The 27,946-nt window shown below is 39.0% G+C and overlaps 1 protein-coding gene across 3 annotated transcripts; it reads left to right on the plus strand.

The window, feature by feature from the left end:
• Positions 1-67: 67 nt before the first annotated feature.
• Positions 68-27,763, plus strand: LOC116709060 (trichohyalin). 3 transcript variants are annotated; one of them, XM_032547340.1, is made up of 11 exons: positions 68-250; positions 3,962-4,042; positions 4,502-4,635; positions 5,834-6,017; positions 9,486-9,583; positions 12,589-12,772; positions 16,210-16,307; positions 18,864-19,047; positions 22,097-22,194; positions 24,601-24,784; positions 26,796-26,964. In XM_032547340.1, the coding sequence occupies exons 1-11, from the start codon at positions 161-163 to the stop codon at positions 26,895-26,897; spliced, it is 1,437 nt and encodes a 478-aa protein (XP_032403231.1). In that variant the 5' UTR covers positions 68-160; the 3' UTR covers positions 26,898-26,964. The 3 variants fall into 3 exon arrangements, with proteins under 3 accessions (XP_032403231.1, XP_032403240.1, XP_032403249.1); XM_032547349.1 differs by lacking the exons at positions 12,589-12,772; positions 16,210-16,307 and having other exon boundaries at positions 26,796-27,763; XM_032547358.1 differs by lacking the exons at positions 16,210-16,307; positions 18,864-19,047.
• The last annotated feature ends 183 nt before the right edge of the window (positions 27,764-27,946 follow it).

Consider the following 27,946-nt stretch of genomic DNA (forward strand, 5'->3'; position numbering starts at 1 on the left):
CTGCCACTGTATATTCTTTATTTGTAAATAAAGTTTATTAAAAAAAAACAAAAAAACTGATCTGGTGGTGCGGTGGGTGAATAACGTCTCTAGGCAACAATGTGTCAACACACAGCCAGTACAGACAGCTCCATCGATGAGAGGTTAAATTAACATCGACATGTACAAGAGCTACCAGCCCTTTAATCCTGTCGCCAACCATTTGCAGCAGAAATGGCAATCCAGACGCTATTCAAACCACCTCGACAAGGTAGGATGATGGGAAAAGGCTGTAGCAAGAGGTTTAATTTGATGACTTTTTTATATTAAGGGTAATGTACCTCGGTGTATATTAATATTTATGCAATTACATCAAATGTGTTTCTTTAATGACGTTTCTGTTGTGTACCTCTGTTTCTTTATTACTGGGGATTTGGTCCTCCAGTTCCGCCTCACTTTCCTCTTGTGTCCAGTGTCCTCCGTGACCGTTATAAATATCACGTTGTCCATTTCTTCTTCCCGTTGATTATTTGTTCCACTGGGAAGATGCAATCTACGGAGCCTCCTAGGGGACATAGAGAACATTTTTTTCTTTTGCGTTACCTCACAATACTTTTGCGTTCCCTCGCAATAAGCGCCTGTATACAAAATAGACCAGCTTGTCAAATTGACATTTGTGTATATAGTCAGAAATGTCAATTTCAAATTTCAAATATATACACATTTAAAGAGCCTCAGTGAAAACGTGTTTATATAACTCTTTGTTACAAAAACTGATTGAAAATCGATTAATTCGCTGCATGTTATTATGGAGGACCAAAACTGACAAAAATAAAAGGATAAATATATATTTATACTTTTATTTCTTATATTATTTCTTATGTCAGTTTTGGTCCTCCATAGTTTATTTCTGTTCAATGTGGAACTCTTACACATTGAGTTCCATCTCAGTGTGTAAAATTGAGATGGAACTACACATGAAAACGGCCCTTTATTAACCATTCAGACTACCAACACAAAAAAGACACAATCAAAACTGTCAGATGTGACTGTAGTACACCGTATAGTGTACTAAGGAACTCAGTAACTCAGAAATAATCCAAATAGTTTGGATGTGTTTTTTTTCTCTTTCCTTCTTTCTGAAAGTTTGTTTAATCTACAAATCCAAAGTTTGTAAGATCATAACCACAAGAAGAAGTTTTTGCGTTTCAGTCTGTGGTGTGAAACTATGGAACATGAATTAAAACAACATACGAACATTAAATACCGTATTTTCCGCACTATAAGGCGCACCTAAAAACCTTCAATTTTCTCAAAAGCCAACAGTGCGCCTTACAATCCGGTATGCCTTATATATGGACCAATATTGAGCCACAACAGGTCTTGCAAATACGGTAAGCAGCTGCCGACTTCATTTTCCCCCGTAGAAGAAGAAGCGCGCGGTGCACGCTGGGTTTTGTGTAAAGACCCCAAAATGGCTTCTATTAAGAGACACGCTTACGACGCAGAGTTTAAACTCAAGGCAATCAGTTACACAGTAGAACACAGGAATAGAGCAGCAGCGAGAGAATTTAACATGAACGACTCAATGGTGCAGAAGTGGAGGAAGCAACAGCTGTTCATTTTGGGAATGAACGGAGTTTTCAGAACGCTGGTTTGTAATCTATTAATAAAGTTTTACTGACCTATCTGACTGTTTTGTTGACATTCCCTTTAGCGCAGTTCCATCTAATGGATGCATAACGTAACCCCAGCCTCTACTGTAGCGTCTATTCTATGCGCCTTATAATGCGGTGCGCCTTCTATATGAAAAAAAGTTTTAAAATAGGCCATTCATTGAAGGTGCGCCTTATAATGTGGTGCGCCTTATAGTGTGGAAAATACGGTAATTCAAACTTTTGTATAAGGAAACAGTTTGCACTAAATATGAGAAACTATCTTGATGTATTATGTTGTTATTACAGCGCATTGTACGGTGGCCCTGAGGTGCAAACCACTTCAGCAAATTGAAAGCACAATTACAAATTACAAAAGCACTACAACATTAACAAAACGGAAAGGGTATGTCCCAGTTGGAGACCTGAGAGATCGCTGATTGGACGACAGTGCTTTTGAACCGGAAGTTATCGCTTGAGCGTGTCGGCCCGTTGTTGCGATACGTTATAGCGTCCGCCATATTGAGAGTGGCTTATCTACCAGCAAGCTAATACAAGTTAATGGACCAAACTTCATAAAGTGCCGTTCTGCAAAGTATTTCAGGTTTATGAATGCCACTGATACAATCTCTCACACATTATTAAATATAGGAATGAAAAAAACAAAAACAAAGGACAACATTTCGAACTTTTTGATGTGATTATTTAATTGTTTTGGGGCACAATAATTACATTTGATACAGCTGATCTGATAAATTGTTTTTATTGATGAACCCACACACATACCTTTACAGTGATGTATTCATGAACATATTAACACTATTCTATAATTCAATGTGCATTTGCTATTTCAAGATATGAATTGAAAAACGTAACGTAAAGGCAGTGGGTCCACTTTGTACAGTAAAAACGTTGAAACTAGTCCACGTAGCACGTTTTCTCCACTGCCACTGTCAAGATGGCGGTGACGTAATAGGACTCTGCGTATAGTATTCATGCCTATTGTCCAACCAGCGATTTCTTAGGTCTCCAACTAGGACATACCCTTTCCGTTTTGTTAATGTTGTAGTGCTTTCCTTAATGTTGTAGTGCTTTCGTAATTTGTAATTGTGCTTCGTTAATGTTGTAGTGCTTTTGTAATTTGTAATTGTGTTTTCAATTTGCTGAAGTGGTTTGCACCTCAGGGCCACCGTAGTAATTGTAAGAGTCAATATTGTCATTATTTTTGTAGTAAGAGTTGTTATTAGCGTATTATTGAATGAATCGTACCAAGCAGGAACCTGAAAGTAGAATGAAGGTATACTGATACAACACTTATAAACATGATGTTCCTGGAGAAGGGTTGGGTTTTAATAAGTTTATATTTCTACTCACTCCTTTGGCTGTTTATTGTTTATTGCATTGCTGTAATTTTATTGTAACTTGGCGCGTTCAATAAAATACGAATAGACAGACAGACAGGCAGATAGATGTTATTTTTAGGCCTCTTGATGGGACCTGAGTCTGAATTTCGTACTGAGCTGGTATGACAATTTTTGAAACCTTGAATCCCCCATATAGATAGATTTAAAGTAAATTACATACATTTCAGTTTTTGCTAGATATTAAATGATCCCACAGTCAAGTTATGTATGTTATGTAAATTAGGAAAATCTTTTCTGTCTGGAAACCTAACCAACTACATTGAGTCATAGACTTTGAAGCAACCATTCTTCCAAACCTAGCACATACAGATAGTGGACAGTCAACTGCATTAATCACTAACTTTGCAACAATTTCTCCTGTAGTAATGGAAAAGAAAACTCTCCTTTAACAGAACAAAAAACTCCATCAGAACCTGGATCAGTGTGAGAAACAGTAGTTGTTAGTTTGAGCTACAAAAGCTAGAGAAAGTCTTGACATTTCATGCCCCTTAAGCAACACAAGACACAGTGGAGAAAAACCCTGCTATTAGCGACTGTCAAACAAGGTTGCGCCAGCTGATCAAAACTTAAATCCAAGCTGCAGTTAAGATGATTTTATTTTCCTCAATATCATCAAAAATCGAAGGCAGAACATAAGTGAATAACAGACATTCGTGTCCAAAAGCAGCATTAAAAACGGATCCGCAGGTTTAAACAGTGATCAAAGACGAAAAAACATACAACCTTTAAGCGGTCAGCAAAAAGTAGACTTCCCCAATCACCCACTCACTAAAGTCACCAGGTGAGCAACATGTGATCTACTATACAATCACCACTAACACCACATGATCCAGCGCTACATCTATCCGCAACACCTGCTACAAACCAAGTTCAAGTCGGTTTTCTTTGCTTCTACCTGCACAGGTGCAATTTGCCCACCCTGTAGTGGACACCAGGAGAAGGCGCAAATCAGCAAATTCCCAGTGTAAAATGAAGAGATTGCAGGTCAGTAAGCAGACACACAAACACAGATGCAACAAGTCATAAAGCCAGCTATATGCAACAGTTTCCTGACCAACTGTACAGTATCCTACAAATCATATATATACCAAAACAAAATCAATGTGCAGAATATTTGAAAGGCAAAGAGGGCAAATATTGACAAATGAAGGTTTGCATGTTGACAGACCAAGAAAACTGAGTGCTGTAAGGAAACGCAAAAGGTGTTTCTATAAAGTCTTTAGTCTGAGGTTTTATTGTAGGTTATTTTTAGCTCAGATGGCTATTTCTTCTAAAAACTGAAAAATAATTTGATAGGTTTTCCTCCTCTTTCTACATCGCAAATAACTGTCTTCAAATTGTGGAGACACATCAGTGTATGGACTGTAAAGACATTCTCTGAAAATTTAAAAATTGGTTTTAATATGTTTCCATGTTAAATTTCTGGTTTTTAACTTGGTGAAGGATCGACGACTGTCTGCTGCCAGGAGAGACAATTGTCTTTTGGCTTCCAGGATGAGAGACGATCGTCTTTTGGCTTCCAGGATGGCTAACATCAAAAGCACAGTGAATGACAGGAATGAATACTACTTTAAAAGGTTAGACATTTTGGGATTACTTTAATATAATATAAAAGAAACAAATTTATAAGTCACCTATATGTTTTGAGTCACTTGACAGTTGATGTCATGAAAGGCTTTGCTATTCTTTCATTTCATTCTTAACTAAAATATTTATTTTACACAAGCACATCTAATATGTTAAGTAGAAATTGATATCAATGTAGCTACACTATATTGCCAAAAGTATTTGCTCACCTGTCGTGACTCACATGAGTTTAAATGACATCCCCTTCCTGAACCACAGGGTTCAATATGACGTTGGTCCACCCTTTGCTGCTAGAACAGCTTCAACTCTTCTGGGAAGGCTGTCCACAAGGTTTAGGAGTGTTAATGGGGATTTTTGACCATTCTATCAGAAACGCATAGTGAGGTCACATACTGATGTTGGACTAGAAGGCCTGGCTCTCACTCTCTGCTCTAATTCACCCGAAAGGTGTTTTATAGGGTTGAGGTCAGGACTCTTTGCGGGCCAGTCAAGTTCATCCACACCAGACTCTCCATCCATGTCTTTATGGACTTTGCTTTATGCTCTGGTGCACAGTCATGTTGGTAGAGAGGCAAAGCCCATGTCCTGAATAACAACCCCACACCATAATCCCCCGTCCACCAAACTTTACACTTGGCACAATGCAGACAGACAAGTACCACCAAGTCTAGCAGCCACCAAACTCAGACTCGTCTATCAGATTTCCAGAAGGAGAAGTGTGATTCGTCACTCCAAAGAATGCCTCCATTGCTCTAGAGTATAGTGCCTTTACACCACTGCATCCAACACTTGCACAGGGGGGGTCCCATCACAGTTCCACTCTCACTGAGCTCCTGAGAGCGACCCGTTATGTCACCAATGTTTGTAAAAACAGTCTGCATGCCTAGGTGCTTCATTTTATACACCTGTGGCCATGGAAGTGATTGGAACAGACTTTGATCATTTTGATGGGTGGGCAAATACTTGTGGCAATATGAAATATATATGAATTACTTAATATGTAAAAAGTCCACTAAGGGGTGTATAGAATCCAGAACAGGTTAATGATTTACTGTAAGTGAAATCTCTTCATAACCTTAGATACAGGTGCTATGTGATGCATTTTTCTTTAGGTTAGATTTTTGGGGACATTAGAGGACAAATAGGAAACAAAAGAACACTTTTGTTTAACTTTTTCTGTATCCTCAGTATGAATACTAGAAAAAGGAAGCAGGATCTTATGGTTATCAGTGAGGAAAATCAGGCCATGTACCAACGAATCTTATCCCGAAAGTCGGTGTACTGCCGAGAGCATTTTCTGGGTGACTGGATGAAGACAAAGATCTTGCGACAACACCTCTCCCGGTATCCTAGGGAACAAGCAACTAAACAGGTGAGACCACACTATCATCATGTCTGAAAGTTTTACTCAGAAACAAAGAATTCTTAAAAGGATCCATGATTATTTGTAATAATATACTTTATTTGAGAAATATTTAGGTTGTTTAGTTTTTCTGAATTATAAAAAAATATTGTTACATGAACGTTGCCATGTTGGTCACACTGCAATGCATTCTTTGTAAATAACGTTTAGATGTCCGATTGCTTTAGGTTCATCTAGCCAAAATAGCCATGGGCAATGTTTTCAAGCCTTTTCAGAATGAACCAGAGAGCATTGAAATCAATGGGAATGTAGAAAACACAAGGAGTAATGATGATGGAGCTGGTGTTTTGGTGCTGCTGCCACTTTCAACATCATAAATGAAACAATGAAAGACACATATCTGTGGTCGGACTGTGTGATCCGTAAGCAAGTAGCTCTCTAGCTCAGTGTCTGGTCCAGTTACAGCTGTTTAGGGTCCGGTGTCGGTTTGGTCGTACATATTCAGTACCAGCGGCAGCAGCAATTAGCTCTGTTGGCATTTCAAAAAGTTTCCAGCGCTGCATGTCTGATCTTCCTTCCAGCATTTTTCTCTGTTTAGCTGGCGGCAATACTGTAATACTGTAAATCTTTATTGTCATTGTCACAAGGACAACGAAATTTAAAAGGTGCCATCAGTCAGTGAATATGCTTAAAAACAAAAAATAACTGTCTCACAATTCACACACAATGTAAGAATTAACAAATAACTGGTAAAAAATAAATAAATAAAATAAACAAACAAAAAAATAAGAATAGCCACATTCTCACATACATCAATCATGATGATTAATGGTTGTTTTCGATTGCATTTAGTTTTGTTATTGCTATCGGATAAAAACTGTCTCTGAGACGGTTGGTTCTTGTTCTGATTGCTCTGCATCTTCTGCCTGAAGGCAGCAGTGTGAACAGAGAATGTCCGGGGTGAGAAGTGTCCTTTGTGGTGTGTTGTGCTTTTCTTAGACAGCGGTCGCTGTGCAGGTCCTCCAGTGAGGGGATTTTTTGGGCTGTATTCACAACCCTTTGGAGAGCTTTCCTTTGAGCCGTAGTGCTGCTGTTATACCATACACAGATACAGTAAGTCAGTATGCTCTCTATGGAGCACTTGTAGAAGGACACCAGCAGCTTCTCCTTGATGTTGTTCCTCCTGAGAACCCTCAGGAAGTACAGTCTTTGCTGGGCCTTTTTTATCACCTCGAAGGTGTTCATGTTCCATGTGAGGCCCTGCTCAATGTGGACCCCCAGGAAACAGAAATCAGCTACCCTCTCCACACATTTTCCCCCAATGGTTAGTGGTGTAATGTCCGTTTTATACCTCCTGTAATCTATTATGAGTTCTTTTGTCTTTGAGTTGTTGAGGAGCAGATTGTTCTCCCTGCACCACTGCAACAGCCTCTCCACCTCACCCCTGTAGGCGCACTCGTCGCCTCCTGAGATGAGCCCCACCACTGTGGTGTCATCAGCAAACTTGATGATGGTGTTGCTGTGGTGGGCAGAGGTGCAGTCGTATGTGTACAGACAATAGAGCAGGAGGCTCAGCACACAGCCCTGTGGAGAGCCAGTACTAAGGCTGAGGGCAGTGGATGTATGTTTTCCCACCTTAACTCTCTGCTGTCAGTTGGTCAGGAAGCTCAAAATCCACATGCAGGTGGAGTGAGGGAGGCCCAGGTCCCCCAATTTGTCCACCAGTCTGTGAGGGAGGATGGTATTAAAAGCAGAGCTGTAGTCCACAAAGAGCATCCGCACATAGCTGCCCTGCTGCTCCAGATGTGACAGAGCAGCAGGGAGGGCCGTGATCACGGCGTCCTCTGTGGATCTGTTGGCTCTGTAGGCAAACTGGTGGTGGTCAAAGCCAGGAGGGAGAAGTGCTGCGATGTGACCCCAGACCAGTTTTTCAAAACACTTTCTCACCACAGGGGTTAGTGCCACTGGCCGGTAGTCATTGAGGCAAGAGATGTGAGGTTTCTTGGGTTTAGGCACTTTGTGGATAAAAATTGTCACCTGTTAGACCCCTCGTACAAATGACTCAGTCGCCTGGAGTGAAATGTTGAGGGCACCATGTAAGGCCTTCGGAAGTTGTGTTTGGCTCTCTCGCGCTCCTCTTCTTCCCTCTGACTATTGACCCCGACCCAATCTTTGTCCTTCCACTGTCAGGACATGCACTTTCCAGTTGAAGGTTCATACCTCTGAACTATTTCAGAAAACTGGTTGATCGCGCTTCTTTACTTTTTCAGTCTGGAAATGATCCAGTCTGACCTCACTGTTGTTTTATTTACAACCAACAGTGATACAATGTGGCATTATCTAAAATTACACCAGTCAAGCACAACATGATAAACAAATTAGGTAAAGTTAGCCTTCCTGTGTTTACTCTGTAGATTCTAGTACAGAACTGTCCCAGCAACGTCATTAACCCATCAGGTGAGAAAATGGCAAACTCCATGAATGAAAAATATGACAACAGATATGCATTTGAGTTTTAGCATATCACAAATTTTTTAGTTAATAGGAAAATTACAACATATTTAGGCCAATATGTTCAACTAATTTTGGATCAACTAAAATAAATTCATTGGCAAAACAGTAAGCATATTTCTCAAAATTATTAGTAAAGAAACAACATGGATTACCTGCAAAATCCAGTTTCTTAATATTTGCAGTTCTCTCAATGGTAAAAATCTGTCAGTGAACATGTCAGTGCCTCAGAATGGCAAGTCCTTGTTTCTGTCATGAAGTGTGGTCATGAAGGTGGTGAGGCAGACTCGGCGGACCCAAGTTGGAGAGAATAAATGGTAATTTAATGGTGAAAATACAAATCCAAAGTCCAAAATCCAGGCAGCACAGAATGCGTGGAAGGTTAAGGCTCAAAACTGGTAGCAAATGGTAAACAACAGACATCTGGATGAACAGGACAGATAAGACAAGGACCAAGGAAAACAGGTGGGTTTAAATACACAGGGAGACAATCAAGAGAAACAAGGAACAGGTGTAACTAATCAAGGGGTAGATGGGACAACACAGAGATTCTACAGAACACAGAAACCTAAATAAACACACAGAAACAACCAAATCCTTACAGTTTCATTGTGTTCGAATAAGACAGTCAAATTGATTTGTCATGTTGACAATATAACAGTGTGCTTTGGAGGGATGTTCTGTTGTAAACCATGACTAAAGTTTACATGGCAGAAGGTATTGTAAATTGTAATTGTGGACTATCAATTGCAAGAGATAGGACAAGATTCACATTCATGCTGCTATTGTAATGTGTTGACAGGTCATGTCATTTTGATTCCAAAAAGAAAAAAGATCAATGCAGAGCACAAAAAATCTTAGAATAGAAATGGGACATAAGACAATCACAAGGAAAAGTGTACATGCAGTGCCACAGAGTTCAGCTGTACATGTGTTTGTAGTCAGTTCTATGCTTTGTGTTTGCAGAGACTGGAAAGGAAAGAGAAGATGGTGTCCTTTGACAAACAAGACCAGTCTTCAAGCAAGTCAACCACTGGCAGAACCAAAGAAATTCCTAGAGACCAGTAAAGCTCACAACTTATATGGAGATGTTTTGCAAATTCTGCTTTGACATTTTAAACAAGCAGCATGCTGCCACTAGGCCTCAGTGTCTAAAAACCTTAAGTGGCCTACATCATCTACATCAGCGTTTCTCAGTTCCGGTCCTCAGGCCTCCCTGGTCTGCATGTTTTAGGTGTTTCCCTTCTGCTACACACCTGGATTGAATATATGGGTGATCAACAGGTTTCTGCAGCACTTGATGGTCATGCAATCATTTGAATCAGCTGCTCTGGAATAGAGGCACATCTAAAACATGCAGAGCAGGGGGGCCTGAGGACCGGAATTGGGAAACGCTGATCTACATCACATGACATGCAGCAAATGAGACATCACAAGTGTTATTTACTTCATGGAAGCAAAGAAGACATAAGACAAGAAATAATATTTTTTATTTATCATTATGTATCTAGAACATAAAATTACGATGGTATGCTCAGAAATGAATGAATAAAGGATGAATGCATGAACAAGAATATAATAAAGATATGGGTACCACATACACTATATTGCCAAAAATATTCACTCACCTGCTTCAGTGTTTCCAGGTTATTTTCTATCATGCCACCCCTAGGGATAATAAAAAGATTTTACGCCAACTGACCCCTGTCCAAATTGAAATACTATTCAGAATCTGATAATATTTAATAATTTATCTGTACTACCCACTGGCTCCACCATTAAATGACCCAATTATCAAAACAACTGAAATGAGAGGTAGTCGCTAAATTTATTGTTTTAAGTTTATAAACAATTTCCAAGTGCAGTTTATTAACTCAAGACTGCTCAGTCTGTGGGATTCTCAATAGAGAAAAAGTGCAAATGATCATCTTTGATGTACATTTTTACAATAAAATTTTATTATTTTTACAGCTTTTTCAGCTTGTAAAGTTATATAGTTTTAAAAAATGTTTGTGCAAAATTTGCAACAATACTGCTTATTACAGCTTGTCAGAAGAGATGAAAAGTGGATATTTTACGTTCACAAAAAATAGGCCTTATCTATGTCTTGGGCTTTTTCTGAGAGCTGTTACATTCTTAATGCCGAGTTAGGGCCTGACTAAGAGTTTTTTTGTGTTTTTTTTTTTTCTTTCTTTTTTTTTTTTTGCTTGTTTGCTTTAATTGACAACAAAGTTGTAATGATACGAGAATAAAGTAAAAAGAAAAGTTATGAAAATTTAACACCACACTGTTCTACAGTAAGGAACACTGAGGGTCTTGTACAGTTATAGTTGGTTTTGTCTTACAAATAAGGAAATATTTAATCTTAACAGATCAGAAACAAATCTGATCTATTAAGACGCTTGAAATAATCAACAACTATTTATAGAACTGTTATTTCAATGAACGACTTTCTGAGATGGCCATGTCATATCTTAATCACACTAGCAAACTTTTTTCTTATTAAAATTAAGTTTTAATAAGAATCTCGTCTTTTAACAACTAGTAGTATCTATTCTCGTAATATGACTTTGTTCTCGTAATATTCGGACTTTTTTGTACAGTAGTTTAACAAAAAATCTTAGTCGGGCCCTAACAGTCCGTCATACTTGTTTTGCTAACCTCTGCTGCGGTTTTTTTTTCACTGTAATTTCTCCATCTCTCCTGTATGGCAGTAGAAATGTTTCTAAACGTCCAAGCTTGTATCCTCACTGAGGAACCACTGGTCTTAACAGAGCTCTTAGCTCAGTGTACAGTAGACTACCTCTTCTACTACCTCTTCTTCTACTAAACGGGAGCCTATTGATTAATTTGACAGGAGGTGTCTCTAGGTGGCAGACTGCTTCTTGTTTAGCAGTCAAGAATAAATAAAAATAATTATAAAGTCTTGATTTTCTCCACACCAGACTCTCCATCCATTTCTTTGTGCACCACTGCACAGTCATGTTGGAAGAGAAAGGGTCCAGCTCCAAACTGTTCCCACAAAGTTGGGAGCATGGAGTTGTCGAAAATGTCTTGGTATGCTGAAATATTCAAAGTTCCTTTCACTGGAACTAAGGGGCCAAGCCAAGCTCCCGGATAACAAACCCACACCTTAATTCCCCGTCCACCAAACTTTACACTTGGCACAATGCAGTCAGACAAGTACCGCGGTCTAGCAACCACCAAACCCTGACTCGTCTATCAAATTTCCAGAAGGAGAAGTGCGATTTGTCACTCCAGAAATGCCTCCACTGCTCTAGACTCCAGTGGCGGCATGCTTTACACCACTGCATCCAAAGGTTTTTCCAATGCACTTGGTAATGTTAGGCTTGGATGCTCCTGCTCCACCAAGGAAACCCATTCCATGAAGCTCTCTGAACACTGTTCCTGAGCTAATCTGAAGATCACATGAAGTTTGGAGGTTTGTAGTGATTGAATCTGCAGAGAGTTGCCGACCTTGTCGCACTATGTGCTTCAGCATTCGCTGAACTCACTCTGTTAGTTTACACGGCCTACCACTTCATGGCTGAGTTGCTCTCTTTCCCAAACACTTCCATTTTCTCATAATACAGCTGACATTTGACTGTGGAATATTTAGGAAGGAAGAAATTTTACAACTGGATATGCTGCACAGGTGGTCTCCCATCACAATTCCACACTCACTGAGCTCCTGAGAGTGACAGCAACATGATTGGTGACCCGTTCTGCCACCAATGTTTGTAAAAACAGTCTGCATGCCTAGGTGCTTCATTTTATACACCTGTGGCCATGGAAGTTATTGGAACAGACTTTGATCATTTGGATGGGTGGGCAAATAATTTTGGCAATATAGTGTATAATATGAATTGCTGAATATGTATAAAGTCCACTAATGGGCTATATGGACTCCAGAACAGGTTAATGATTTACTGTAAGTGAAATCTCTTCATAACCTTAGATACAGGTGCTACGTGATGCTTTTTTTCTGTAGGTTAGTTTTTTGGGGAGATCTTAGAGAACAAATTGGAAACAAAAGAACACTTTTGTTAAACTTTTTCTGTATCCTCAGTTTGAATGCTGGCAAAAGGAAGCAGGATATTGTGGCTATCGGTGGGCAAAATAAGGCCATGTACCAACGGCTCACACCCCAAAGGTCTGTGTTCTCCCGAGAGCTTTGGTTGGGTGAATGGAAAAAGACGGAGATCTTGCGACAACACCTCTCCCGGTATCCCAGGGAACAAGCAACTAAACAGGTGAGACCACACTATCATCATGTCTGAAAGTTTTACTCAGAAACAAAGAATTCTTAAAAGGATCCATGATTATTTGTAATAATATACTTTATTTGAGAAATATTTAGGTTGTTTAGTTTTTCTGAATTATAAAAAAATATTGTTACATGAACGTTGCCATGTTGGTCACACTGCAATGCATTCTTTGTAAATAACGTTTAAAGGTCCGATTGCTTTAGGTTCATCTAGCCAAAATAGCCATGGGCAATGTTTTCAAGCCTTTTCAGAATGAACCAGAGAGCATTGAAATCAATGGGTATGTAGAAAACACAAGGAGTAATGATGATGGAGCTGGTGTTTTGGTGCTGCTCCCACTTTCAACATCATAAATGAAACAATGAAAGACACATATCTGTGGTCGGACTGTGTGATCCGTAAGCAAGTAGCTCTCTAGCTCAGTGTCTGGTCCAGTTACAGCTGTTTAGGGTCCGGTGTCGGTTTGGTCGTACATATTCAGTACCAGCGGCAGCAGCAATTAGCTCTGTTAGCATTTCAAAAAGTTTCCAGCGCTGCATGTCTGATTCCTTCCAGCATTTTTCGCTGTTTAGCCGGCGGCAATGGGGTTTAGGCGCTTTGTGGATAAAAACTGTAGATCACCTGTTAGACCCCTCATCAGTTTTGCTCGTACAAATGACTCACAGTCGCCTGGAGTGAAATATTGAGGACACAATGTAGGTCCTTCAGAAGTTGTGTTTGGCTCTCTCCCACTCCTCTTCCTCTTCTTCACTGACTATTGACCCCAATCTTTGTCCTTCCACTGTCAGGACAATTACTTTCCGCTTGAGGGTTAATACCTCTGAACTATTTCAGAAAACTGGTTGATCGCGCTTCTTTACTTTTTCAGTCTGGAAATGATCCAGTCTGACCTCACTGTTGTTTTATTTACAACCAACAGTGATACAGTGTGGCATTATCTAAAATTACACCAGTCAAGCACAACATGATAAACAAATTAGGTAAAGTTAGCCTTCTTATGTTTACTTTGTAGATTCTAATACAGAACTGTTCCAACAACATCATCAACCCATCAGGTGAAAAAAAGCCAACCCACATGGATGAAAAACATGACAACAGATATATATTTTTGAGTTTTGGCATATCACAAATTTTTTTGCTAATAGGAAAATGACAACATATTTAGGCCAATATGTTCAACTAATCTTAGATCAACTAAAATAAATACATTGGTAAAACAGTAAGCATATTTCTCAAAATTATTAGTAAAGAAACAGCATGGACTACCTGCAAAATCCAGTTTCTTAAAATATGCAGTTTATCTCTCAATGGTAAAAATCTGTCAGTGAACATGTCAGTACCTCAGAATGGCAAGAACTTGTTTCATTGTGTTCGAATAAGACAGTCAAATTGATTAGTCATGTTGACAATATAACAGTGTGCTTTGGAGGGATGTTCTGTTGTAAACCATGACTAAAGTTTACATGGCTAAAGGTATTGTTAATTGTAATTGTGCAAAATCAATTGGAAGAGACAGGACAAGATTCACATTCCTGCTGTTATTGTAATGTGTTGACAGGTTATGTCATTCCTATTCAAAAAAGAAAAAAAGAGCAATGCAGAGCCGAAATAATAATTAGAGTATGGAATAAATAAGACAATCACAAGGAAAAGTGTACATGCAGTGTGCAGCAGTCTCGCTCTTCTTCTTCTCTCTCAGTACTAACCCCGTTCCAATCTTTGTCCTTCCACTGTCAGGAATGTAACATTGTGTTGTGCTCTGGCTATATACACTATGTACTTGCCAGCTGATGGTTCATACCTCTGAACTATTTCAGAAAACTGGTTGATCTAATATTTCACATATTTACCGATGTAGGAGAAAGTCAGGATTCACCTGGCAGCAATTTACCAATACAGGACAGATTCAGAAAACACATTAAATAAAAATGTATAGAAAATATGCTTGGCATATTATCAAGAATCAAGAATACCTTTATTAGTCCCCCAGGAAGGAAACTGACATTCTTGTACAGGCCCATCCAAAAGAACAAACAAACACCATATGAGAAGAAGTGTCTGAGGCTGCAGCCGTGGAAGGTAATGCCCTTTCATTAGATGAGAAAAAAGAACACTTTTAAAGAGGAATGACCAAAATTGACAACTTGTTTAAGCATTTTGCATGTTAACATTTGTATGATGAACTTATGCCTAAATGTTTAGGATTTTGAAACTATGGACCTTACCAGAGGAGCTGTGTTTCATTGGCTGATGCCCATTTTATTTTTAGCACGGCTACCACGTGCGTGGCCGTCTCACAAACACACGCTTCCCGTTAGCTAAGTACAACATAATGGCAGTATTGATACAACTTCTACACCTTGAAGCCTGTCTGCTACACAGTCTTACGTTAGCAAAACAGATCAATATGCAATGTGTCTGTATCTGACATACACTAAAGATTTTATTTTAGCAGAAAAGGCTTTGGACTAAACTGTTACTCGTGTTAGCCACTCTAGCACCAAGTACAGTGTATCAGGCCTAGGCACACTTGAACATTTGCCAACAAACCACAGGAATCGCCCACTGATTTCAAAAGTAGCCTACAAAACAATGAATGCCCGACTTACTCAACCTTGCAAGAACATTAGGCATCAGTGATCTTGTCCACAGCTATATTGATATGGAGGATGTGTGGATCTGCCATTGTCCTCATCGAGCGAAAGCATTTTGCTGTGACGTGCCCAATGTTGGAGGCATCGCGTGGCTCAAACCCCTTGATCCCATCCAAAAAAGATGACATGAACTTGTTAGTTCCTCTGTCCATTGTAGTAGCTGATATATTGTGAAAATCCGGTAGAAATGATGCACTAAGTCAGAAATACACTGCAGAGAATCAGTCGAAGTGGAAGACGCCATGTTTACATAGAAACAACACGCCGCGAGGCTATGTTTGTGAGACTTGCGGCCATGTGGGATTTTCTAGGTCAGCTGTGGACGGAGCTTGGTGAGGTCCATTCAACAGAGACCCATATAATACATTTTGACCCACATGATATAAGTAATTAAAAACATGTAGGAAAGAGAAGGGAATTGTACATAATAACTTGCATTGATGTACAAAAGCATTTGCAACTTGTTCACAGAAACTGCTTTTTTTGATGTACACAAGTGAATTACAGATTGATCAAGTAGTTTTGAGAATTTAAATTCTGTTCTGAGAAAAGCACTGAGAAAACTGTAAATGTATCATAACATATGTCAGGCAGCATCATTGTGACCTGAGTGATGCCTGTTGAACTATGAAATGGTGGAAGTAATATGTAATTACTAAATACATTGTAAAAGTTTACAATAAACCAAATTATACATCTGTTAGCCACAGAGTTCAGTTTATAAGCTGTACATGTGTTTGGAATCAGTTCTATGTTTTGTGTTTGCAGAGACTGGAAAGGAAAGAGAAGATGGTGTCCTTTGACAAAAAAGACCAGTCTTCAAGCAAGTCAACCACTGGCAGAACCAAAGAATTTCCTAGAGACCAGTAAAGCTCACAACTTATATGGAGATGTTTTGCAAATTCTGCTTTGACATTTTATACAAACAACATGCTGCCACTAGGCCTCAGTGTCTAAAACCCTTAAGTGGCCTACATCATCTACATCACATGACATGCAGCAAATGAGACATCACAAGTGTTATTTACTTCATGGAAGCAAATAAGACATAAGACAAGAAATAATATTTTTTATTTATCATTATGTATCTAGAACATAAAATTACGATGGTATGCTCAGTTATGAATGAATAAAGGATGAATGAATGAACAAAAATATAATAAAGATATGGGTACCACATACACTATATTGCCAAAAATGTTTCCAGGTTATTTTCTATCATGCCACCCCTAGGGATAATAAAAAGATTTTACGCCAACTGACCCCTGTCCAAATTGAAATACTATTCAGAATCTGATAATATTTAATAATTTATCTGTACTACCCACTGGCTCCACCATTAAATGACCCAATTATCAAAACAACTGAAATGAGAGGTAGTCGCTAAATTTATTGTTTTAAGTTTATAAACAATTTCCAAGTGCAGTTTATTAACTCAAGACTGCTCAGTCTGTGGGATTCTCAATAGAGAAAAAGTGCAAATGATCATCTTTGATGTACATTTTTACAATAAAATTTTATTATTTTTACAGCTTTTTCAGCTTGTAAAGTTATATAGTTTTAAAAAATGTTTGTGCAAAATTTGCAACAATACTGCTTATTACAGCTTGTCAGAAGAGATGAAAAGTGGATATTTTACGTTCACAAAAAATAGGCCTTATCTATGTCTTGGGCTTTTTCTGAGAGCTGTTACATTCTTAATGCCGAGTTAGGGCCTGACTAAGAGTTTTTTTGTGTGTTTTTTTTTTTTCTTTCTTTTTTTTTTTTTTTGCTTGTTTGCTTTAATTGACAACAAAGTTGTAATGATACGAGAATAAAGTAAAAAGAAAAGTTATGAAAATTCAACACCACACTGTTCTACAGTAAGGAACACTGAGGGTCTTGTACAGTTATAGTTGGTTTTGTCTTACAAATAAGGAAATATTTAATCTTAACAGATCAGAAACAAATCTGATCTATTAAGATGCTTTAAATAATCAACAACTATTTATAGAACTGTTATTTCAAAGAACAACTTGCTGAGATGGCCATGTCATATCTTAATCACACTAGCAAACTTTTTTCTTATTAAAATTAAGTTTTAATAAGAATCTCATCTTTTAACAACTAGTAGTATCTGTTCTCGTAATATGACTTTGTTTTTGTAATATTCTGACTTTTTTTTTAGTTTAACAAAAAATCCGAGCTTGTATCCTCACTGAGGAAACATTGGTCTTAACGGAGCTCTCAGCTCAGTGTAAACTACCTCTTCTACTACCTCTTCTTCTACTAAACGGGCAGCCTATTGATTAATTTGAACACTGCTGCCACCTAGAGACAGGAGGCTTGTTTAGCAGTCAAGAATAAATAAAGACAAATTATAAAGTATTGATTCTCTCCACACCAGACTCTCCATCCATTTTTTTGTGCACTCCAAACTGGTATGCTGAACTATTCAGAGTTCTTTCACTGGAACTAAGGGGCCAAGCCAAGCTCCTGAATAACAACCTCGCACCATAATCCCCCGTCCACCAAACTTTACACTTGGCACAATGCAGTCAGACAATTACTGTTGTCTAGCAACCACCAAACCCTGACTCATCCATCAAATTGCCAGATGAAGAAATGCGATTCGTCACTCCAGAAATGCCTCCACTGCTCTAGACTCCATTGGCGGCATGCTTTACGCCACTCCATCCAACGCTTTGCAATGCACTTGGTAATGTTAGGCTTGGATGCAGCTGTTCCACCAAGGAAACCCATTCCATGAAGCTCTCTGAACACTGTTCCTGAGCTAATCTGAAGATCACATGAAGTTTGGAGGTTTGTAGTGATTGAATCTGCAGAGAGTTGCCGACCTTGTCGCACTATGTGCTTCAGCATTCGCTGAACTCACTCTGTTAGTTTACATGGCCTACCACTTCATGGCTGAGTTGCTCTTTTTCCCAAACACTTCCATTTTCTTATAATACGGCTGACATTTGACTGTGGAATATTTAGGAATGAGGAAATTTCACAACTGGATATGCTGCACAGGTGGCGTCCCATCACCGTTCCACACTCACTGAGCTCCTGAGAGCGACCCGTTATGTCACCAATGTTTGTAAAAACAGTCTGCATGCCTAGGTGCTTCATTTTATACACCTGTGGCCATGGAAATGATTGGAACAGATTTTGATAATTTGGATGGGTGGGCAAATAATTTTGGCAATATAATGCATGATATACTGCATAATATAATATATGAATTACTTAATATGTAAAAAGTCCACTTATGGACTATATAGAATCCAGAACTGGTTAATGATTTACTGTAAGTGAATTGACTTCATAACCTTATGTTACCTGATGTTTTTTTCTTTAGGTTAGTTTTTCTGGGGACATCTTAGAGACCAAATACGAAACAAAAGAACACTTTTGTTAAACTTTTTCTTTATCTTCAGTTTGATTGCTGGCAAAAGGAAGCAGGATCTTGTGGTTGTCGGTTGGCAAAATCAAGCCATGTACCAACGACGCCCAACCTACAAGTCTGAGTTCTCCCGAGAGCAGTTGTTGCGTGATTGGAAAAAGAAGCAGCTCTTGCGACAACACCTCTCCCGGTACACCAGGGAACAAGCAACTAAACAGGTGAGACCACACTATATGTTGTGTGACAACGTTGAAATTTACACTTACTACACATGTATGGACCTGAACAACTTAAAAGAAATTAAAAAAAATGTCATAGTTCTTTATTTTCTTCTGATACATCATGTCTGAAAGTTTTACTCAGAAACAAAGAATTCTTAATCGGATTCATGATTAGTTGTAGCAATAGACTTTATTTATTTTATATGTGAAACAATACAGTAATTATAATGCAGGCTGTTTAGTTTTTCTAAATTGTGATAAAATATTGTCACATGAATGTTGTCATGTTGTTCACGCTGCACTGCATTCTGGGTAAATTACATCTTTAGTTCCGACCATCCAGCCAAAAGAGCAATGAATAACATCTTTAAGCTTTTTCAAAGTGAACGAGAGCATGTTGATTTCGATGGGAATCTAGAAATCACAAGTGGTAATGATGATGAGGACCAAACGGAGGAAGAGGACAGTTGGCCATAGGAGATGGTGTTTTGCTGCTGCTGCTACCTTCAGCTTCATAAATGAAACTTTGGCAGCCTGGGATGGGTTTTCTTTAAGGTTATAAAAGATAGAGGATGTTAAAGTTGAAATGAGTGAAAGAAACCAGCCTGCAATAATACTCGAGGAAAACTGAATTATAATAAGGGCACATGAAAGTTCTACTGGAAGCAGGAGACAAGATTCAAAAGTTCTACATAATTTATTGTAGTTACTTCTGGTTGGACTGTGTGATCCGGTAAGTAGTTCTACCGTTCTATGTCTGGTCTGGTAACAGCTGTTTAGGGTCGGGTCTTGGTCTAGTTTGATTGGTGGTTTCATATTCAGTACTGGCAGCAGCAGCAATTAGCTCTGTTAGCTAAGACCAGCCAGCGAGCACTGTGAGAATTATGTTCTTTGACTTCTCGAGTGCATTCAACACCATCCATCCAGCTCTACTGGATGAGAAACTGACGCCGATGCAGGTGGATCCCCCATTTTGTGTCCTGGATTGTGGACTATCTAACTTGCAGACCACAGTTCTTGCACCTGCGACACTGGATGCACTGTCTTGTCAGACAGTGTTGTCAGCAACACAGGAGCTCCATAAGGAACTGTCCTCTTTCCCTTTCTCTTCACGCTCTATACATGCGACTTGAGCTATTGCACTGAGAAGTTCTCAGATGACTCAGCTGTGGTTGGTTGTATCAAGAGGGTGATGAGACTGAGTACAGGGCTGCTGTGGACAACTTTGTCACATGGTGTGAACTGAACCACCTGCGGCTCAATGTGGCAAAGACCAAGGAACTGGTGGTGGATCTGAGGAGGAGGATCAGGACACTGGTGACCCCTGTTACCATCCAGGGGCTTAGTGTGGACATTGTGGAGAACTATAAATATCTGGGTGTCCACATTGATAAAAAACTGGACTGGGTCAAGAACACTGATGCTGTGTACAGGAAGCCAAAGTTACCTCTACTTTCTGAGGCAGCTGAGGTCATTCAACATCTCCTGGATTTTGCTCAGGATGTTTTTGCACTCTGGTTGTCAGTGCCATCCTGTATGCTGTGGTGTGCTGGGGCAGCAGGCTGAAGGTGGAGGACACCAGCAGACTGAACAAACTGATCCGGAAGGCCAGTAACATCGTTGGAGTGGAGCTGGACTCTCTGACAGTGGTATCAGAAAGAAGGATCCTGTCCAAGATGCAGGCCATCTTGGACATCAAGTCTCATCCAGTCCATGACTTGCTGGCTGGATACAGGAGCACCTCCAGCTAGAGACTCAGTTTGCCAAAGTGAACCACAGAACGCCACAGAAAGTCATTTCTGCCTGTTGCCATCAGGCTTTACAATGCCCAAGTCTGTGCTAATTGATTCAAATTTTTTCTGCGCTCATTTATAGGTTATTTATTGATTAATATATTGCATGTGATTGCTTGTTATTTATTTATTTATTTACTTATTTATTTGTTTGTTTGTTTATATTTAGTCATTTTGAACTTATCATTCTTAGGTATATACTGTATATCTATATATATTACAAACTTTGTAGTTATTACCTAAGATGGAGTAGCTTTCAACAAATAACCAATTTCCCCCTGGGGATCAATAAAGTACATTCTATTCTATTCTATTTCAAAGAGCTATTAGCATTTCAGTAATGAAACTTCTTTCTACTGGAAGGAGCTTAAAAATATCTGATTTGAGAGGATCAGATATACAGTGAAAGGCAACTCTGCTAAATTCTATAACTTATGGCATCCTTTCATGATATTCTTTCACTCTCTTCAGTCTCTTTTTCTGGATTGAGTGATGCCTCCCACTGTCCCTGTCACTTTTTTCCACCTTTTCTAATTTATCATCTTTTCATTGGTTGTGTATTTGTTTTGTCCTATTCAATTATGTAAGAAAAAGAAAAATACTCATAGAAGGTGAATCGTTTGCCTTTTTCCATCCGTATACTCGGTACCTCTTTTGTGCCAGTGTTTCCTCTTTTCTGTCAATGTCATGGAGAAACTGTGTACTATGTGGCATACTGTGTCATTGGTAGTTAACATTTCTCTTGTAATGTCTCCTTTCTTCATAATAAAAGTATTAATAATAAAAGTATTACCTACAGAATCCAGTTTTTTTCTCTCAAAATCCGTGGTTTATCTCTCAAAGGTAAATATTTGTCAGTGAACATGTCAGTGCCTTAGAAAGACAAGGAAACAGCAGGGAATTGAAATAATCACTTGCATGGATGTACAAAAGCATTTGCAACTTGTTCACAGAAATTGCTTTTTTTGATGTACACAAGTGATGCAATGAATTAAAGATTGATCAAGTAGTTTTGAGAATTTAAATTCTGTTCTGAGAAATGCACTGAGAAAACTAAATGTATCATAACATATGTCAGGCAGCATCATTGTTACCTGAGTGATGCCTGTTGAACTGTGAAATGGTGGAACTAATATGTAATTACTAAATAAGCTGTAAAAGTCTACATATAGCCAAAATATACAGCTGTTAGCCAGAGTTCAGCTTGTAAGCTGTACATGTGTTTGGAATCAGTTCTATGTTTGTGTTTGCAGAGACTGGAAAGGAAAGAGAAGATGGTGACCTTTGACAAAAAAGACCAGTCTTCAAGCAAGTCAACCACTGGCAGAAGCAAAGAAATTCCTAGAGACCAGTAAAGCTCACAACTTATGTGGAGATGTTTTGCAAATTCTGCTTTGACATTTTATACAAACAACATGCTGCCACTAGGCCTCAGTGTCTAAAACCCTGAGTTTTAGACACAGAGTTTTAGACAAGTGGCCTACATCATCTACATCACATGACATGCAGCAAATGAGACATCACAAGTGTTATTTACTTCATGGAAGCAAAGAAGACATAAGACAAGAAATAATATTTTTTATTTATCATTATGTATCTAGAACATAAAATTACAGTGGTATGTTCAGTTATGAATGAATAAAGAATGAATGAATGAACAAGAATATAAAAAAGATATGGGTACCACATACACTATATTGCCAAAAATATTCACTCACCTGCTTCAGTGTTTCCAGGTTATTTTCTATCATGCCACCCCTAGGGATAATAAAAAAATTTTACGCCCCCCCCCCTGGCCCCTGTCCAAATTGAAATACTATTCAGAATCTGATAATATTTAATAATTTATCTGTACTACCCACTGGCTCCACCATTAAATGACCCAATTATCAAAACAACTGAAATGAGAGGTAGTCGCTAAATTTATTATTTTAAGTTTATAAACAATTTCCAAGTGCAGTTTATTAACTCAAGACTGCTCAGTCTGTGGGATTCTCAATAGAGAAAAAGTGCAAATGATCATCTTTGATGTACATTTTTACAATAAAATTGTATTATTTTTTACAGCTTTTTCAGCTTGTAAAGTTATATAGTTTTAAATTTTTTTTGTGCAAAATTTGCAACAATACTGCTTATGTTTTCTTTTTTTTTTTTTTTTGCTTGTTTGCTTTAAATGACAGGAAAGTTGTAATGATACGTGAATAAAGTAAAACAAAAAAAACTTATGAAAATTCAACACCACACTGTTCTACATTAAGGAACACCGAGGGTCTTGTAAAGTTATAGTTGGTTTTGTCTTACAAATAAGGACATACTTAATCTTAACAGATCAGAAACAAATCTGATCTATTAAGACATTTAAATAATCAACAACTATTTATAGAACTGTTATTTCAAAGAACGACTTGCTGAGATGGCCATGCTATATGTTAATCACACTATCAAACTTTTTTCTTATTAAAATTAAGTTTTAATAAGAATCTCAACTTTTAACAACTAGTAGTATCTATAATCATAATATGACTTTGTTTTTGTAATATTCTGACTTTTTTTTAGTTTAACAAAAAATCCGAGCTTGTATCCTCACTGAGGAAACATTGGTCTTAATGGAGCTCTCAGCTCAGTGTAAACTACCTCTTCTACTACCTCTTCTTCTGCTAAACGGGCAGCCTATTGATTAATTTGAAAACTGCTGTCACCTAAAGACAGGAGGCTTGCTTAGCAGTCAAGAATAAGTAAAGACAAATTATAAGGTCTTGATTCTCTCCACACCAGACTCTCCATCCATTTTTTTGTGCACTCCAAACTGGTATGCTGAACTATTCAGAGTTCTTTCACTGGAACTAAGGGGCCAAGCCAAGCTCCTGAATAACAACCCCACACCTTAATCCCCCGTCCACCAAACTTTACACTTGGTACAATGCAGTCAGACAATTACTGTTGTCTAGCAACCACTAAACCCTGACTCATCCATCAAATTGCCAGATGAAGAAATGCGATTCGTCACTCCAGAAATGCCTCCACTGCTCTAGACTCCAGTGGCGGCATGCTTTACACCACTCCATCCAACGCTTTGCAATGCACTTGGTAATGTTAGGCTTGGATGCAGCTGCTCCACCAAGGAAACCCATTCCATGAAGCTCTCTGAACACTGTTCCTGAGCTAATCTGAAGATCACATGAAGTTTGGAGGTTTGTAGTGATTGAATCTGCAGAGAGTTGCCGACCTTGTCGCACTATGTGCTTCAGCATTTGCTGAACTCACTCTGTTAGTTTACATGGCCTACCACTTCATGGCTGAGTTGCTCTCTTTCCCAAACACTTCCATTTTCTTATAAGACAGCTGACATTTGACTGTGGAATATTTATTAATGAGGAAATTTTACAACTGGATTTGCTGCACAGGTGGCGTTCCATCACCGTTCCACACTCACTGAACTCTTGAGAGCGACCCGTTATGTCACCAATGTTTGTGGCCATGGAAGTCATTTTAACAGATTTTGATAATTTGGATGGGTGTGCAAATAGTTTTGGCAATATAGTGTATAATATGAATTGCTGAATATGTAACAAGTCCACTAATGGGCTATATAGAATCCAGAACAGGTTAATGATTTACTGTAAGTGAAATGACTTCATAACCTTAGATACAGGTGCTACCTGATGTTTTTTTCTTTAGGTTAATTTTTTTGGAGACATCTTAGAGAAAAAATAGGAAACAAAAGAACATTTTTGTTAAACTTTTTCTGTATCCTCAGTTTGAATGCTGGCAAAAGGAAGCAGGATCTTGTGTTTATCGGTGGGCAAAATCAGGCCATGTACCAACGACGCCCACCCTACAAGTCTGAGTTCTCCCGAGAGCATTGGTTGCCTGAATGGAAAAAGACGGAGCTCTTGCGACAACACCTCTCCCGGTACGCCAGGGAACAAGCAACTAAACAGGTGAGACCACACTATATGTTGTGTGACAATGTTGAAATTTACACTTACTACACATGTATAGAAATGAACAACTTAAAAGAAATTAATAAAAAATGTCATAGTTCTTAATTTTCTTCTGATACATCCTGTCATGCCATCAGGCTTTATAATGCCCAAGTCTGTGCTAATTGATTCAAATTTTTTCTGCGCTCATTTATAGGTTATTTATTGATTAATATATTGCATGTGATTGCTTGTTATTTATTTGTTTGTTTGTTTGTTTATATTTAGTCATTTTGAACTTATCATTCTTAGGTATATACCGTTTATCTATATATATTACAAACTTTGTAGTTATTACCTAAGATGGAGTAGCTTTCAACAAATAACCAATTTCCCCTTGGGGATCAATAAAGTACATTCTATTCTATTTCAAAGAACTATTAGCATTTCAGTAATGAAACTTCTTTCTACTGGAAGGAGCTTAAAAATATCTGATTTGAGAGGATCAGATATACAGTGAAAGGCAACTCTGCTAAATTCTATAACTTATGGCATCCTTTCATGATATTCTTTCTGTCATAATGCGAGGTTTCTAGGACTCTTAAGGCAAGCAACAACTACGGACACCCAAACAGTTTTAACAGATTTATTTGGTAACTGAATGTGCTGGAGAGTGTGTGGAGGGTCGTCGATCAGCGGCAGCAGGGAGGAACTGGGCCAGCGGAGGAACTGCAAAGGGCGAGCGGTTAAAGTGGGAAGTAATGAAGGGAATGATGGCGTGACCTGATGGTGACTTACGGGCTGCGGGTTGAGGTAAGCAGAGGAGAGTACATGGGGGTCCAGCAGGGTTTTCCAGATGGGGGAAGTTCCAGCAGGCAATTGAGGGTGGACAGGCAGCAGCTGAGTGGCGGGCGTCACGCACCCAGGTGCAAGGCCAAACAGAGCAGCTAGGATCCGATTCTTCAGGTGGGGCCGGTTCAGAGAGTGTACAGCTCGGGTTCACTGTAGAGGGAGAAGCAGACAAAAAGGAGTCAGAACAAGGAGAACACTGGGAATACAGCACTGACAGCTAGAGAGTACCACTGTAGAAGCGGAACCATCTGGCATCCGACTCTGGAAGCCGCTCCCCTTTGAGGACCTTGCAGATTGGAGGTGATGAGCAACAGCTGGATCCCATCAGCCTGCCACCCTGTGAAGGAGAAGGAACCACCCCCTGCCGAACCCAACACTTTCACTCCCTTCAGTCTCTTTTTCTGGATTGAGTGATGCCTCCCACTGTCCCTGTCACTTTTTTCCACCTTTTCTAATTTATCATCTTTTCATTGGTTGTGTATTTGTTTTGTCCTATTCAGTTATGTAAGAAAAAGAAAAATACTCATAGAAGGTGAATCGTTTGCCTTTTTCCATCCGTATACTCGGTACCTCTTTTGTGCCAGTGTTTCCTCTTTTCTGTCAATGTCATGGAGAAACTGTGTACTATGTGGCATACTGTGTCATTGGTAGTTAACATTTCTCTTGTAATGTCTCCTTTCTTCATAATAAAAGTGTTAATAATAAAAGTATTACCTACAAAATCCAGTTTTTTTCTCTCAAAATCCGTGGTTTATCTCTCAAAGGTAAATATTTGTCAGTGAACATGTCAGTGCCTTAGAAAGACAAGGAAACAGCAGGGAATTGAAATAATCACTTGCATGGATGTACAAAAGCATTTGCAACTTGTTCACAGAAATTGCTTTTTTTGATGTACACAAGTGATGCAATGAATTAAAGATTGATCAAGTAGTTTTGAGAATTTAAATTCTGTTCTGAAAAATGCACTGAGAAAACTAAATGTATCATAACATATGTCAGGCAGCATCATTGTGACCTGAGTGATGCCTGCTGAACTGTGAAATGGTGGAACTAATATGTAATTACTAAATAAGCTGTAAAAGTTTACATAAAACCAAATTATACATCTGTTAGCCACAGAGTTCAGTTTATAAGCTGTACATGTGTTTGGAATCAGTTCTATGTTTTGTGTTTGCAGAGACTGGAAAGGAAAGAGAAGATGGTGACCTTTGACAAAAAAGACCAGTCTTCAAGCAAGTCAACCACTGGCAGAAGCAAAGGAATTTCTTCAGACCAGTAAAGCTCACAACTGATATTGAGATGTTTTGCAAATTCTGCTTTGACATTTTATACAAACAACATGCTGCCACTAGGCCTCATTGTCTAAAACCCTTAAGTGGCCTACATCATCTACATCACATGACATGCAGCACTCTGTGTTTTGGAAGCAAATAAGACAAGACATAATATTTTTTATTTATCATAATTTATCATAAGGAACATAAAATTACAGTGGTATCCTCAGTTATGAATAAATACATTTTTACCAAAATATAATATTTATATAACAACAATATATTAAAGATGTGGATACTACTTACATTATGTCAGAATGTGCTGACATTTGACAAGCTAGGATGAAATGTGACATAGGTTTCTTTGGAAAAATATCAGGTGCTTATCCAATTTCAATTGAAATTATTTCTATAGCACCAATTCACAACAAATGCTGGCTTGAGGCACTTTCGTCAAGATGGCGCCGGCGCAGCTGGCTGCCTGCAGACACAGCTCTCGTCGTGTGTGTTGGTCTGTGTATATTTGCTGTAACCGATTAAGGATCCGTGCTTGAAGAACCCATGGATCATCAGTTGGGCTTTCCACAATGGCTGGATGTGGTTCTGTCAATGTTCTCCGCGTTCTTCTGCTACTTTTTATACTATTGGTTGCGGAGAACCTCGCCGAGCGGAGTAGCGGCATTGTTTGCTCGCGTGAACGGCTGATTGCGCTATGTGGGCCTCTGCTGCTGCCCCGAGACAGGCCTGTGGTCCCAGAGGAGTTACGGAGGAGACGACGGGGCTGCAGGTCTGGAGTTACACGGAGGTAGAAGAGGAGACGGCACAGGCCAGCGGTACCGGCGATTATTGTGGGGAATGTGAGGTCTTTGGGGAATAAGGCGGACGAACTCACGGCGCTGGTGAGAACCCAGAAGGAGTACAGGGAGTGCAGTATCTTCTGCTTCACGGAAATCTGGCTGCACTCGCTTACTCCAGAATACAGCGTGGAGGTCCCTGGATTTTCCTTGGTGCGGGCGGGACAGGGACTTTTCCAAGAGTCAGAAGAAGAGGGGCG

The sequence above is a fragment of the Xiphophorus hellerii genome, chromosome 2, assembly GCF_003331165.1.
Source record: "Xiphophorus hellerii strain 12219 chromosome 2, Xiphophorus_hellerii-4.1, whole genome shotgun sequence".
Lineage (NCBI taxonomy): Eukaryota > Metazoa > Chordata > Actinopteri > Cyprinodontiformes > Poeciliidae > Xiphophorus > Xiphophorus hellerii.

Coding starts and splice junctions, on each gene's coding strand:
- LOC116709060 (XM_032547340.1), top strand. CDS start 161: ATGTACAAGAGCTACCAGCCCTTTAATCCTGTCGCCAACCATTTGCAG. Junction 9,584..12,588: donor AAAGAAATTCCTAGAGACCA/GTAAAGCTCACA, acceptor CTGTATCCTCAG/TTTGAATGCTGGCAAAAGGA. Junction 19,048..22,096: donor GGGAACAAGCAACTAAACAG/GTGAGACCACAC, acceptor TTGTGTTTGCAG/AGACTGGAAAGGAAAGAGAA.